We start from the raw sequence: 15,000 nt of genomic DNA, 5'->3' as shown, positions 1-15,000 counted from the left end.
CTCTACAGTAACTTACTGTATGTGGTTGGTAGTCGTCTCAGCTCTACAGTAACTGTTACTGTATGTGGTTGGTAGTCGTCTCAGCTCTACAGTAACTGTTACTGTACGTGGTTGGTAGTCGTCTCAGCTCTACAGTAACTTACTGTATGTGGTTGGTAGTCGTCTCAGCTCTACAGTAACTTTTACTGTACGTGGTTGGTAGTCACCTCAGCTCTACAGTAACTGTTACTGTATGTGGTTGGTAGTCACCTCAGCTCTACAGTAACTGTTACTGTATGTGGTTGGTAGTCACCTCAGCTCTACAGTAACTGTTACAGTATGTGGTTGGTAGTCGTCTCAGCTCTACAGTAACTGTTACTGTATGTGGTTGGTAGTCGTCTCAGCTCTACAGTAACTGTTACTGTATGTGGTTGGTAGTCGTCTCAGCTCTACAGTAACTGTTACTGTATGTGGTTGGTAGTCGTCTCAGCTCTACAGTAACTGTTCTTGTATATGGTTGGTAGTCACCTCAGCTCTACAGTAACTGTTACTGTATGTGGTTGGTAGTCGTCTCAGCTCTACAGTAACTGTTACTGTATGTGGTTGGTAATCGTCTCAGCTCTACAGTAACTGTTACTGTATGTGGTTGGTAGTCGTCTCAGCTCTACAGTAACTGTTACTGTATGTGGTTGGTAGTCGTCTCAGCTCTACAGTAACTGTTACTGTATGTGGTTGGTAGTCACCTCAGCTCTACAGTAACTGTTACTGTATGTGGTTGGTAGTCGTCTCAGCTCTACAGTAACTGTTACTGTATGTGGTTGGTAGTCACCTCACCTCAGCTCTACAGTAACTGTTACTGTATGTGGTTGGTAGTCACCTCAGCTCTACAGTAACTGTTACTGTATGTGGTTGGTAGTCACCTCAGCTCTACAGTAACTGTTACTGTATGTGGTTGGTAGTCACCTCAGCTCTACAGTAACTGTTACTGTATGTGGTTGGTAGTCGTCTCAGCTCTACAGTAACTGTTACTGTATGTGGTTGGTAGTCGTCTCAGCTCTACAGTAACTGTTACTGTACGTGGTTGGTAGTCGTCTCAGCTCTACAGTAACTTACTGTATGTGGTTGGTAGTCGTCTCAGCTCTACAGTAACTTTTACTGTACGTGGTTGGTAGTCACCTCAGCTCTACAGTAACTGTTACTGTATGTGGTTGGTAGTCACCTCAGCTCTACAGTAACTGTTACTGTATGTGGTTGGTAGTCACCTCAGCTCTACAGTAACTGTTACAGTATGTGGTTGGTAGTCGTCTCAGCTCTACAGTAACTGTTACTGTATGTGGTTGGTAGTCGTCTCAGCTCTACAGTAACTGTTACTGTATGTGGTTGGTAGTCGTCTCAGCTCTACAGTAACTGTTACTGTATGTGGTTGGTAATCGTCTCAGCTCTACAGTAACTGTTACTGTATGTGGTTGGTAGTCGTCTCAGCTCTACAGTAACTGTTACTGTATGTGGTTGGTAGTCGTCTCAGCTCTACAGTAACTGTTACTGTATGTGGTTGGTAGTCACCTCAGCTCTACAGTAACTGTTACTGTATGTGGTTGGTAGTCGTCTCAGCTCTACAGTAACTGTTACTGTATGTGGTTGGTAGTCACCTCAGCTCTACAGTAACTGTTACTGTATGTGGTTGGTAGTCACCTCAGCTCTACAGTAACTGTTACTGTATGTGGTTGGTAGTCGTCTCAGCTCTACAGTAACTGTTACTGTATGTGGTTGGTAGTCACCTCAGCTCTACAGTAACTGTTACTGTATGTGGTTGGTAGTCGTCTCAGCTCTACAGTAACTGTTACTGTATGTGGTTGGTAGTCGCCTCAGCTCTACAGTAACTGTTACTGTATGTGGTTGGTAGTCACCTCAGCTCTACAGTAACTGTTACTGTATGTGGTTGGTAGTCGTCTCAGCTCTACAGTAACTGTTACTGTATGTGGTCGGTAGTCACCTCAGCTCTACAGTAACTGTTACTGTATGTGGTCGGTAGTCGTCTCAGCTCTACAGTAACTGTTACTGTATGTGGTCGGTAGTCGTCTCAGCTCTACAGTAACTGTTACTTTATGTGGTTGGTAGTCGTCTCAGCTCTACAGTAACTGTTACTGTATGTGGTTGGTAGTCGTCTCAGCTCTACAGTAACTGTTACTGTATGTGGTTGGTAGTCACCTCAGCTCTACAGTAACTGTTACTGTATGTGGTCGGTAGTCACCTCAGCTCTACAGTAACTGTTACTGTATGTGGTTGGTAGTCACAGAGCAGAGTGGGTACCAGTTACTGACACAGAGCAGAGTGGGTACCAGTTACTGACACAGAGCAGAGTGGGTACCAGTTACTGACACATAGCAGAGTGGGTACCAGTTACTGACACAGAGCAGAGTGGGTACCAGTTACTGACACAGAGCAGAGTGGGTACCAGTTACTGACACAGAGCAGAGTGGGTACCAGTTACTGACACAGAGCAGAGTGGGTACCAGTTACTGACACATAGCAGAGTGGGTACCTGTTACTGACACAGAGCAGAGTGGGTACCAGTTACTGACACAGAGCAGAGTGGGTACCAGTTACTGACACAGAGCAGAGTGGGTACCAGTTACTGACACAGAGCAGAGTGGGTACCAGTTACTGACACAGAGCAGAGTGGGTACCAGTTACTGACACAGAGCAGAGTGGGTACCAGTTACTGACACAGAGCAGAGTGGGTACCAGTTACTGACACAGAGCAGAGTGGGTACCAGTTACTGACACAGAGCAGAGTGGGTACCAGTTACTGACACAGAGCAGAGTGGGTACCAGTTACTGACACAGAGCAGAGTGGGTACCAGTTACTGACACAGAGCAGAGTGGGTACCAGTTACTGACACAGAGCAGAGTGGGTACCAGTTACTTACATGGTGAGTAGCCACCGGGACTGCTTTGCCACCCCCAGACAGGCCACCAGGCATATAACCAGATCTAGGATCAGCAGTAACAGGTAGGTCAGCCACCTAGAGAACAGAGAGGGCACAGTGTTACAGATCTAGGATCAGCAGTAGCAGGTGTGTGTGTGTGTGTGTGTGTGTGTGTGTGTGTGTGTGTGTGTGTGTGTGTGTGTGTGTGTGTGTGTGTGTGTGTGTGTGTGTGTGTGTGTGTGTGTGTGTGTGTGTGTGTGTGTGTGTGTGTGTGTGTGTGTGTAGCCTCTTAGTTAGATCTCATCTGCAGCAGGTCATTTCCAGTACGTTAAGTTAATAATTGAACAGGACAAATCCATGGACATAGATAATACATGTCCTACAGTGTCTTCTACAGGAACTAACCTCTGTTTCTCTGTTTCTCTCTCTACCTCTCTCTGTTTCTCTGTTTCTCTCTCTCTCTCTCTCTTTATCTCTCTCAAAATTCAATTCAAGGGGTTTTATTGGCTTGGGAAACATATGTTAATGTTGCCAAAGCAAGTGAACTAGATAATAAACAAGTGAAATAAACAATAAAAATGAACAGTAAACATTACACTCACAGAAGTTCCAAAAGAATAAAGACATTACACATGTCATTTTATGTCTATATACAATGTTGTAACGATGTGCAAATAGTTAAAGTACAAAAGGGAAAATAAATAAACATAAATATAGGTTGTATTTACAGTGGTGTTTGTTCTTCACTGGTTGCCCTTTTCTTGCGACAATGGGTCACAAATCTTGCTGCTGTGATGCACACTGGTATTTCACCCAGTAGATATGGGAGTTTATCAAAATCGGGGTTGTTTTCGAATTCTTTGTGTATCTGTGTAATCTGAGGGAAATATGTCTCTCTAATATGGTCATACATTGGGCAGGAGGTTAGGAAGTGCAGCTCAGTTTCCACCTCATTTTGTGGGCAGTGAGCACATAGCCTGTCTTCTCTTGAGAGCCAGGTCTGCCTGCTATTGCCTTTCTCAATAGCAAGGCTATGCTCACTGAGTCTGTACATAGTCACAGTTTTCCTTAAGTTAGGGTCAGTCACAGTGGTCAGGTGTTCTGTCACTCTGTATTCTCTGTTTAGGGCCAAATAGCATTCTGTTAATTCTTTCCAATGTGTCAAGTAATTATCTCTCTGTCTCTCTCTCTCTGTCTGTCTCTCTCTCTGTCTGTCTCGCTCTCTCTTTCTTCTATGTAAATGTGTTTTTGCAGTGTGTGTGTGTGTGTGTGTGTGTGTGTGTGTGTGTGTGTGTGGAGTCTACATAAAGCCACGTTTCCACTGCACTGGCCCCTGTGAATAAATCATGACGCTTCTAGCTTTGAATAAGAGGGATATTGAGGTCAAAGTGCAAACCTACGGTCACCTCTCGTGCAATAGTGACATCGTACTTGGCGAACTAGGGGAGAATCCATAGTGTGAGATAGTCTTGAAACGACCATTTGGAATGGATTGAAATGGCATGGAATGGGCCCCAAGCCACTTATCTGTTTGGTAACCCCACACCACGATAGCCTGTAGTAAATTGACCAAAACATATCTTTATAGAGAAGAGACTGGGTGGGTGAGGAGCAGCACTGAGCGATCGCTATGCTATTACATTTGTCTAGATAAATGTCTGTATAAATGCAGACAAATGTGTTCTAATGAAAGGAAGTAAAGGAGTGTGAGAGAGAGAAAGAGAGAGAGGTAGGGGGTGTGAGTGGGAGTGAGAGAGAAAGAGAGAGAGATAGAGAGAGAGAGAGAGAGAGAGAGAGAGAGAGAGAGAGAGAGAGAGAGAGAGAGAGAGGGAGAGAGAGAGAGAGAACAAGAATAAGAGAGAAAGAGTGCCTTCCATCCCCCTCTGCCCTCAGTGAAACAACACCTCTTCATCAATACATACTGCATCCTCCACTGGCACAGTACCCCTTCTAGCAGTCACTTCATAACACACTGACTCACCAGCCCTGGAAAACCAATATATATAGGTGTCAGATTACACCAGTCAGTCAGGCCGGAGCAACAGGTCCAGTCTAGAGCCTTGACTACAGTTAGAGAAGACACAGACTGGCTGGTAGTCACGATGAGGACGTCAATTATAATAGACATTATAATTATAATAGGCTTCACTGTTCGTTCTGTCTGTCCGTCTGTCTGCATATCTGTCTGTCTGCATATCTGTCTGCATGTCTGTCTGTCTGCATGTCTGTCTGTCTGCCTACCTGTCTGCCTGCCTGCATTCCCGCCTTCCTACCTGTCTGCCTGCCTGCATTCACGCCTTCCTACCTGTCTCCCTGTCTATATGCCTGCCTGCCTGCCTGCCTGCCTGCCTGCCTGCCTGCCTGCCTGTCTGTCTGTCCGTCCGTCCGTCCGTCCGTCCGTCTGTCTGTCTGTCTGTCTCCTCTTCTCACCTGTAGTACTCTACGTAATCTGTCTGATCAGCGATGGCCGACAGGTCCACCTTGGCCTTGCTGAGGTCCGGCATGGCGGTCAGCTGTCTGATGATGTTGTCAGCCATCTGACCCATGAACCTCAAGGCCTGGACATAGTCTCCCTGCGTCGCAAAGATCTCATCCAGACGATTCAGGTGCTGCTTCATACCCACCTCCATACTGCCCAGAGAATTGGAGACCTGGAAGAGAGAGAGAGAGAGAGATGAGAGAGAGAAGGTGTCGAGTGAGATATGGAGAAGGGAGAGAAAGGGAGAGAGAGAGATGGAGAAGGGAAGAGAGGGAGAGAGAGAGAGATGGAGAGGGGAGAGAAAGGGAGAAAGAGAGAGAGAGAGAGAGGTGGAGAACGGGATAGAGAGATATATGGAGAAGGGGAGAGAAAAGGGTAGAGAGAGAGATGGAGAAGGGAAGAGAGGGAAAAGGGGAGAAAGAGAGATAGATTGAGAAGGGGTCGAGAGAGATATGGAGGAGGGAGAGAAAAGGAGAGAGAGAGAGATGGAGAACGAGATAGAGAGAGATATATGGAGAAGGGGAGAGAGGGAAAAGGGGAGAAAGAGAGATAGATGGAGAAGGGGTCGAGAGAGATATGGAGGAGGGAGAGAAAAGGAGAGAGAGAGAGATGGAGAACGGGATAGAGAGAGATATATGGAGAAGGGGAGAGAGGGAAAAGGGGAGAAAGAGAGAGAGATGGAGAAGGGAAGAGAGCGGGAGAGAGCGGGAGAAATTTGGAGAAGGGGAGAGAGAGAGATGGAGAAGGGAAGAGAGAGAGAGAGAGCGGGAGAGATATGGAGAAGGGGAGAGAGAGAGATGGAGAAGGGAAGAGAGAGAGAGATATGGAGAAGGGAGAGAGAGAGAGAGATATGGAGAAGGGAAGAGAGAGAGAGAGAGCGGGAGAGATATGGAGAAGGGGAGAGAGAGAGATGGAGAAGGGAAGAGAGAGAGAGATATGGAGAAGGGAGAGAGAGAGAGATATGGAGAAGGGAAGAGAGAGAGATGGAGAAGGGAAGAGAGAGAGAGATATGGAGAAGGGAGAGAGAGAGAGAGATATGGAGAAGGGAAGAGAGAGAGATGGAGAAGGGAAGAGAGAGAGAGAGATGGAGAAGGGAAGAGAGAGAGAGATATGGAGAAGGGAGAGAGAGAGAGAGATATGGAGAAGGGAAGAGAGAGAGATGGAGAAGGGAAGAGAGAGAGAGAGATGGAGAAGGGAAGAGAGAGAGAGATATGGAGAAGGGAGAGAGAGAGAGAGATATGGAGAAGGGAGAGAGAGAGAGAGATATGGAGAAGGGAAGAGAGAGAGATGGAGAAGGGAAGAGAGAGAGAGATATGGAGAAGGGAGAGAGAGAGAGAGATATGGAGAAGGGAAGAGAGAGAGATGGAGAAGGGAAGAGAGAGAGAGAGATGGAGAAGGGAAGAGAGAGAGAGAGATGGAGAAGGGAAGAGAGAGAGAGATATGGAGAAGGGAAGAGAGAGAGATGGAGAAGGGAAGAGAGAGAGAGATATGGAGAAGGGAAGAGAGAGAGAGAGATGGAGAAGGGAAGAGAGAGAGAGATATGGAGAAGGGAAGAGAGAGAGATGGAGAAGGGAAGAGAGAGAGAGATATGGAGAAGGGAGAGAGAGAGATATGGAGAAGGGAAGAGAGAGAGAGAGATGGAGAAGGGAAGAGAGAGAGAGATATGGAGAAGGGAAGAGAGAGATATGGAGAAGGGAAGAGAGAGATATGGAGAAGGGAAGAGAGAGAGAGAGATGGAGAAGGGAAGAGAGAGAGAGAGATGGAGAAGGGAAGAGAGAGAGAGATATGGAGAAGGGAAGAGAGAGAGATGGAGAAGGGAAGAGAGAGAGAGATATGGAGAAGGGAAGAGAGAGAGAGAGATGGAGAAGGGAAGAGAGAGAGAGATATGGAGAAGGGAAGAGAGAGATATGGAGAAGGGAGAGAGAGAGAGAGATGGAGAAGGGAAGAGAGAGAGAGAGATGGAGAAGGGAAGAGAGAGAGAGATATGGAGAAGGGAAGAGAGAGAGAGAGATGGAGAAGGGAAGAGAGAGAGATGGAGAAGGGAAGAGAGAGAGAGATATGGAGAAGGGAAGAGAGAGAGAGAGATGGAGAAGGGAAGAGAGAGAGAGATATGGAGAGGGGAGAGAGGGAGAGAGAGAGATGGAGAGGGGAGAGAGGGAGAGAGAGATGGAGAAGGGAGAGAGGGAGAGAGAGATGGAGAGGGGAGAGAGGGAGAGAGAGAGAGAGATGGAGAGGGGAGAGAGGGAGAGAGAGATGGAGAAGGGAGAGAGGGAGAGAGAGATGGAGAAGGGAGAGAGGGAGAGAGAGATGGAGAGGGGAGAGAGGGAGAGAGAGAGATGGAGAAGGGAGAGAGGAGAGAGAGATGGAGAGGGAGGGAGAGAGAGAGATGGAGAAGGGAAGAGAGAGAGAGAGAGATGGAGAAGGGAAGAGAGAGAGAGATATGGAGAAGGGAGAGAGAGAGAGAGATATGGAGAAGGGAGAGAGAGAGAGAGATATGGAGAAGGGAAGAGAGAGAGATGGAGAAGGGAAGAGAGAGAGAGATATGGAGAAGGGAAGAGAGAGAGATGGAGAAGGGAAGAGAGAGAGAGATGGAGAAGGGAAGAGAGAGAGAGAGATGGAGAAGGGAAGAGAGAGAGAGATATGGAGAAGGGAAGAGAGAGAGATGGAGAAGGGAAGAGAGAGAGAGATATGGAGAAGGGAGAGAGAGAGAGAGATGGAGAAGGGAGAGAGAGAGAGATATGGAGAAGGGAAGAGAGAAGATGGAGAAGGGAGAGAGAGAGAGATATGGAGAAGGGAGAGAGAGAGATATGGAGAAGGGAAGAGAGCGAGAGAGATGGAGAAGGGAAGAGAGAGAGAGATATGGAGAAGGGAAGAGAGAGATATGGAGAAGGGAAGAGAGAGATATGGAGAAGGGAGAGAGAGAGAGAGAGATGGAGAAGGAAGAGAGAGAGAGAGATGGAGAAGGGAAGAGAGAGAGAGATATGGAGAAGGAAGAGAGAGAGATGGAGAAGGGAAGAGAGAGAGAGATATGGAGAAGGGAAGAGAGAGAGAGAGATGGAGAAGGGAAGAGAGAGAGAGATATGGAGAAGGGAAGAGAGAGATATGGAGATGGGAGAGAGAGAGAGAGATGGAGAAGGGAAGAGAGAGAGAGAGATGGAGAAGGGAAGAGAGAGAGAGATATGGAGAAGGGAAGAGAGAGAGAGAGATGGAGAAGGGAAGAGAGAGAGATGGAGAAGGGAAGAGAGAGAGAGATATGGAGAAGGGAAGAGAGAGAGAGATATGGAGAAGGGAAGAGAGAGATATGGAGAAGGGAAGAGAGAGATATGGAGAAGGGAAGAGAGAGAGAGAGATGGAGAAGGGAAGAGAGAGAGAGATATGGAGAAGGGAAGAGAGAGATATGGAGAAGGGAAGAGAGAGATATGGAGAAGGGAAGAGAGAGAGAGAGATGGAGAAGGGAAGAGAGAGAGAGATGGAGAAGGGAAGAGAGAGAGAGATATGGAGAAGGGAAGAGAGAGAGAGAGATGGAGAAGGGAAGAGAGAGAGAGATATGGAGAAGGGAAGAGAGAGATATGGAGAAGGGAGAGAGAGAGAGAGATGGAGAAGGGAAGAGAGAGAGAGAGATGGAGAAGGGAAGAGAGAGAGAGATATGGAGAAGGGAAGAGAGAGAGAGATATGGAGAAGGGAAGAGAGAGAGATGGAGAAGGGAAGAGAGAGAGAGATATGGAGAAGGGAAGAGAGAGAGAGATATGGAGAAGGGAAGAGAGAGAGAGATATGGAGAAGGGAAGAGAGAGAGATGGAGAAGGGAAGAGAGAGAGAGATATGGAGAAGGGAAGAGAGAGAGAGAGATGGAGAAGGGAAGAGAGAGAGAGATATGGAGAGGGAGAGAGGGAGAGAGAGAGATGGAGAGGGGAGAGAGGGAGAGAGAGATGGAGAAGGGAGAGAGGGAGAGAGAGATGGAGAGGGGAGAGAGGGGGAGAGAGAGAGAGAGATGGAGGGGAGAGAGGGAGAGAGAGATGGAGAGGGAGAGAGGGAGAGAGAGTGGAGAAGGGAGAGAGGGAGAGAGAGATGGAGAGGGGAGAGAGGGAGGAGAGAGAGATGGAGAAGGGAGAGAGGGAGAGAGAGATGGAGAGGGGAGAGAGGGAGAGAGAGAGAGAGATGAAGAAGGGAGAGAGGGAGAGAGAGATGGAGAAGGGAGAGAGGGAGAGAGAGATGGAGAAGGGAGAGAGGGAGAGAGAGATGGAGAAGGGAGAGAGGGAGAGAGAGAAGGAGAAGGGAGAGAGGGAGAGAGAGATGGAGAGGGGAGAGAGGGAGAGAGAGAGATGGAGAAGGGAGAGAGGGAGAGAGAGATGGAGAGGGGAGAGAGGGAGAGAGAGAGATGGAGAAGGGAAGAGGGAGAGAGAGATGGAGAGGGAGAGAGGAGAGAGAGAGATGGAGAAGGGAGAGAGGGAGAGAGAGATGGAGAAGGGAGAGAGAGAGAGAGAGATGGAGAAGGGAGAGAGGGAGAGAGAGATGGAGAGGGGAGAGAGGGAGAGAGAGAGATGGAGAAGGGAGAGAGGGAGAGAGAGATGGAGAAGGGAGAGAGGGAGAGAGAGATGGAGAGGGGAGAGAGGGAGAGAGAGAGATGGAGAAGGGAGAGAGGGAGAGAGAGATGGAGAAGGGAGAGAGGGAGAGAGATGGAGAAGGGAGAGAGGGAGAGAGAGATGGAGAAGGGAGAGAGGGAGAGAGAGATGGAGAGGGGAGAGAGGGAGAGAGAGAGATGGAGAAGGGAGAGAGGGAGAGAGAGATGGAGAAGGGAGAGAGGGAGAGAGGATGGAGAAGGGAGAGAGGAGAGAGAGAGATGGAGAAGGGAGAGAGGAGAGAGAGAGATGGAGAAGGGAGAGAGGGAGAGAGAGATGGAGAGGGGAGAGAGGAGAGAGAGAGATGGAGAAGGGAGAGAGGGAGAGAGAGATGGAGAGGGGAGAGAGAGAGAGAGAGATGGAGAAGGGAGAGAGAGAGAGAGATATGGAGAAGGGAGAGAGGGAGAGAGAGAGATGGAGAAGGGAGAGAGAGAGAGAGATATGGAGAAGGGAGAGAGGGAGAGAGAGATGGAGAAGGGAGAGAGGGAGAGAGATGGAGAAGGGAGAGAGGGAGAGAGAGAGATGGAGAAGGGAGAGAGGGAGAGAGAGAGATGGAGAAGGGAGAGAGGGAGAGAGAGATGGAGAGGGGAGAGAGAGAGAGAGAGATGGAGAAGGGAGAGAGGGAGAGAGAGATGGAGAGGGGAGAGAGAGAGAGAGAGATGGAGAAGGGAGAGAGAGAGAGAGATATGGAGAAGGGAGAGAGGGAGAGAGAGAGATGGAGAAGGGAGAGAGAGAGAGAGAGATGGAGAAGGGAGAGAGAGAGAGAGATATGGAGAAGGGAGAGAGGGAGAGAGAGAGATGGAGAAGGGAGAGAGAGAGAGAGATATGGAGAAGGGAGAGAGAGAGAGAGATATGGAGAGGGAGAGAGAGAGAGAGAGATGGAGAAGGGAGAGAGAGAGAGAGATATGGAGAAGGGAGAGAGAGAGAGGATATGGAGAAGGGAGAGAGAGAGAGAGATATGGAGAAGGGAAGAGGGAGAGAGATATGGAGAAGGGAGAGAGAGAGAGAGAGATGGAGAAGGGAGAGAGAGAGAGAGATATGGAGAAGGGAGAGAGAGAGAGAGATATGGAGAAGGGAGAGAGAGAGAGAGATATGGAGAAGGGAGAGAGAGAGAGAGATATGGAGAAGGAATAGAGAGAGAGAGATATGGCAGAAGGGAGTGAGAGAGAGAGATATGGTGAAGGGAGAGAGAGAGAGAGATATGGAGAAGGAAAGAGAGAGAGAGAGAGATGGAGAAGGGAGAGAGAGAGAGAGAGATGGAGAAGGGAGAGAGAGAGAGAGATGGAGAAGGGAGAGGAGAGAGGAGAGAGAGATGGAGAAGGGAGAGATGGGAGAAGAGAGATGAGTAGGAGAAGGTGAGAGAGGGAGAGAGAGATGGAGAAGGGAGAGAGGGAGAGAGAGAGATGGAAGAAGGGAGAGAGTGAGAGAGAGATGGAGAAGGGAGAGAGGGAGAGAGAGAGATGGAGAAGGGAGAGAGGGAGAGAGAGAATGGAGAAAGGGAGAGAGGGAGGAGAGAGAGATGGAGAAGGGAGAGAGGGAGAGAGAGAGATGGAGAAGGGAGAGAGAGAGAGAGAGAGATGGAGAAGGGAGAGAGGGAGAGGGAGAGAGATGGAGAAGGGAGAGAGAGAGAGAGAGATGGAGAAGGGAGAGAGGGAGAGAGAGAGATGGAGAAGGGAGAGAGAGAGAGAGAGATGGAGAAGGGAGAGAGGGAGAGAGAGATGGAGAAGGGAAGAGAGGGAGAGGGAGAGAGGGAGAGAGAGATGGAGAAGGGAGAGAGGTCGAGAGAGATGGAGACTGGGAGCGAGGGAGAGGGAGAGAGATGGAGAAGGGGAAGAGGGAGAGAGAGAGATGGAGAAGGGAAGAGAGGGAGAGGGAGAGAGGGAGAGAGAGATGGAGAAGGGAGAGAGGGAGAGAGAGATGGAGAAGGGAGAGAGGGAGAGGGAGAGAGATGGAGAAGGGAAGGGAGGGAGAGGAGAGATGGAGAAGGGAGAGAGGGAGAGAGAGATGGAGAAGGGAGAGAGGGAGAGGGAGAGAGATGGAGAAGGGAAGAGGGAGAGAGAGATGGAGAAGGGAGAGAGAGAGAGAGGAGATGGAGAAGGGAGAGAGGGAGAGAGAGATGGAGAAGGGAGAGAGGGAGAGAGAGATGGAGAAGGGAGAGAGGGAGAGGGAGAGAGATGGAGAAGGGAAGAGGGAGAGAGAGATGGAGAAGGGAGAGAGGGAGAGAGAGATGGAGAAGGGAGAGAGGGAGAGGGAGAGAGATGGAGAAGGGAAGAGGGAGAGAGAGATGGAGAAGGGAGAGAGAGAGAGAGAGATGGAGAAGGGAGAGAGGGAGAGAGAGATGGAGAAGGGAGAGAGGGAGAGAGAGATGGAGAAGGGAGAGAGAGAGATGGAGAAGGGAGAGAGGGAGAGAGAGATGGAGAAGGGAGAGAGGGAGAGAGAGATGGAGAAGGGAGAGAGGGAGAGAGAGAGAGATGGAGAAGGGAGAGGGAGAGAGAGATGGAGAAGGGAGAGGGAGAGAGAGATGGAGAAGGGAAGAGAGGGAGAGAGAGAGATGGAGAAGGGAGAGAGAGAGATGGAGAAGGGAGAGAGGGAGAGAGAGATGGAGAAGGGAGAGAGGGAGAGAGAGATGGAGAAGGGAGAGAGGGAGAGAGAGAGAGATGGAGAAGGGAGAGGGAGAGAGAGATGGAGAAGGGAGAGGGAGAGAGAGATGGAGAAGGGAAGAGAGGGAGAGAGAGAGATGGAGAAGGGAGAGAGGGAGAGAGAGATGGAGAAGGGAGAGAGAGAGAGAGAGATGGAGAAGGGAGAGAGGGAGAGAGAGATGGAGAAGGGAGAGAGGGAGAGAGAGATGGAGAAGGGAGAGAGGGAGAGAGAGAGATGGAGAAGGGAGAGAGGGAGAGAGAGATGGAGAAGGGAGAGAGAGAGAGATGGAGAAGGGAGAGAGGGAGAGAGAGATGGAGAAGGGAGAGAGAGAGAGAGAGATGGAGAAGGGAGAGAGGGAGAGAGAGATGGAGAAGGGAGAGAGGGAGAGAGAGAGATGGAGAAGGGAGAGAGGGAGAGAGAGAGATGGAGAAGGGAGAGAGGGAGAGAGAGAGATGGAGAAGGGAAGAGAGGGAGAGAGAGATGGAGAAGGGAGAGAGGGAGAGAGAGATGGAGAAGGGAGAGAGAGAGAGATGGAGAAGGGAGAGAGAGAGAGAGAGATGGAGAAGGGAGAGAGGGAGAGAGAGATGGAGAAGGGAGAGAGGGAGAGAGAGATGGAGAAGGGAGAGAGAGAGGGAGAGAGAGAGAGGTTATTAACAACATCTCATGCAGGTCTTTTAGATGCTGCTGCAGAACCACCTCCATACTACTCAGAGAGGAGGGGGGAGTGGAGGCTATTTAGAAGAGCTCATCCATACTACTCAGAGAGGAGGGGGGAGTGGAGGTTATTTAGAAGAGCTCATCCATACTACTCAGAGAGGAGGGGGGAGTGGAGGTTATTTAGAAGAGCTCATCCATACTACTCAGAGAGGAGGGGGGAGTGGAGGTTATTTAGAAGAGCTCATCCATACTACTCAGAGAGGAGGGGGGAGTGGAGGTTATTTAGAAGAGCTCATCCATACTACTCAGAGAGGAGCTGACCTGATGGGAGAGGAGGGGGGAGTGGAGGCTATTTAGAAGAGCTCATCCATACTACTCAGAGAGGAGCTGACCTGATGGGAGAGGAGGGGGGAGTGGAGGCTATTTAGAAGAGCTCATCCATACTACTCAGAGAGGAGCTGACCTGATGGGAGAGGAGGGGGGAGTGGAGGCTATTTAGAAGAGCTCATCCATACTACTCAGAGAAGAGCTGACCTGATGGGAGAGGAGGGGGGAGTGGAGGCTATTTAGAAGAGCTCATCCATACTACTCAGAGAGGAGGGGGGAGTGGAGGTTATTTAGAAGAGCTCATCCATACTACTCAGAGAGGAGCTGACCTGATGGGAGAGGAGGGGGGAGTGGAGGTTATAGACACCAGAGGAGAGGAGGGGGGAGTGGAGGTTATAGACACCAGAGAAGAGGAGGGGGGAGTGGAGGTTATAGACACCAGAGGAGAGGAGGAGAGGTGCTTTATTTAGTAACAATCACCACTGTTCCTTGTGGGAGGGGGAGGAGAGGGTGAGAGAGAGAGAGAGAGAGAGAGAGAGAGAGAGAGAGAGAGAGAGAGAGAGAGAGAGAGAGAGAGAGAGAGAGAGAGAGAGAGAGAGAGAGAGAGAGAGAGAGAGAGAGAGTAAGAGAGAGAGAGAGACTAGAAGGAGAAAGGGGAAGAGGGAGAGGTAGATTTATTGACTGTTCAATAGGGTTAAAGGGAGTAAATTACTGCTTTTGTACTCGAGAGATAGTTAACATGACAGGACAGATTTAGGAGTCATGTACAGCTCTGTATAATGTATGTACAGCACGTACATGTGTGTGTGTGTGTGTGTGTGTGTGTGTGTGGCCACTTAATCATCTTCAGCTTCCCATTGGCTCATTCATCCCACCTCCCCACTGTACCTCTTCCCCAGGTGGTTGGTGTAAAAGAAAATGTGTTCTCAATCAACTTACCAGGTCAAATGAGGGTGTAGTGGCTAGGTTCTAACATCTATAGATCTATAGATATAGCCACTTCTAGAGATGCTTCTACCGGCACGGTTCAATTTTGAGTTTGCGTCCCAATATTACACTTTATATACATCACAGAAGATTGAAATATAACAAAACTGTTTGACATAGAAATACCGGATTTTTGTAAAAAAAAGAAAATTATGAAATGATGAAAACTATGAACAACATTCCACCCATGAGGCCACTAGAGGGAGATTTGGTCATTTGACGACAGGAAAGGGCAACCAGAATATAACGTTTTAAAAGGGATATTTTCACTGGACAGTTACTTTAAAACGTTTTCTCTCAGCTTCATGGCAAAATGTGAACATTAGCATGAGATGAGCTATAAGACAGCAAATGTTTCACTCTGCGCCATGACAAAATGTGTAG

The 15,000-nt window shown here is 49.0% G+C and overlaps 1 protein-coding gene across 1 annotated transcript in view; it reads right to left on the bottom strand.

The window, feature by feature from the left end:
• Positions 1-15,000, bottom strand: part of LOC129831136 (protein tweety homolog 2-like) — a 70,565-nt gene that overhangs the window by 22,089 nt on the left and 33,476 nt on the right. The window contains exons 4-5 of the mRNA XM_055894211.1: positions 5,340-5,560; positions 2,910-3,005 (exon numbers count right to left, since the gene is read on the bottom strand). Coding sequence (XP_055750186.1) covers positions 2,910-3,005; positions 5,340-5,560 — 317 coding nt within the window. The remainder of the gene's footprint in view (positions 1-2,909; positions 3,006-5,339; positions 5,561-15,000) is intronic.

The sequence above is a fragment of the Salvelinus fontinalis genome, chromosome 2 (genome assembly GCF_029448725.1).
Source record: "Salvelinus fontinalis isolate EN_2023a chromosome 2, ASM2944872v1, whole genome shotgun sequence".
Classification (NCBI taxonomy): Eukaryota; Metazoa; Chordata; class Actinopteri; order Salmoniformes; family Salmonidae; genus Salvelinus; species Salvelinus fontinalis.
The sequence above is the reverse complement of the archived record's forward strand: the minus strand, read 5'-3'. Positions and strand labels throughout refer to the sequence as shown.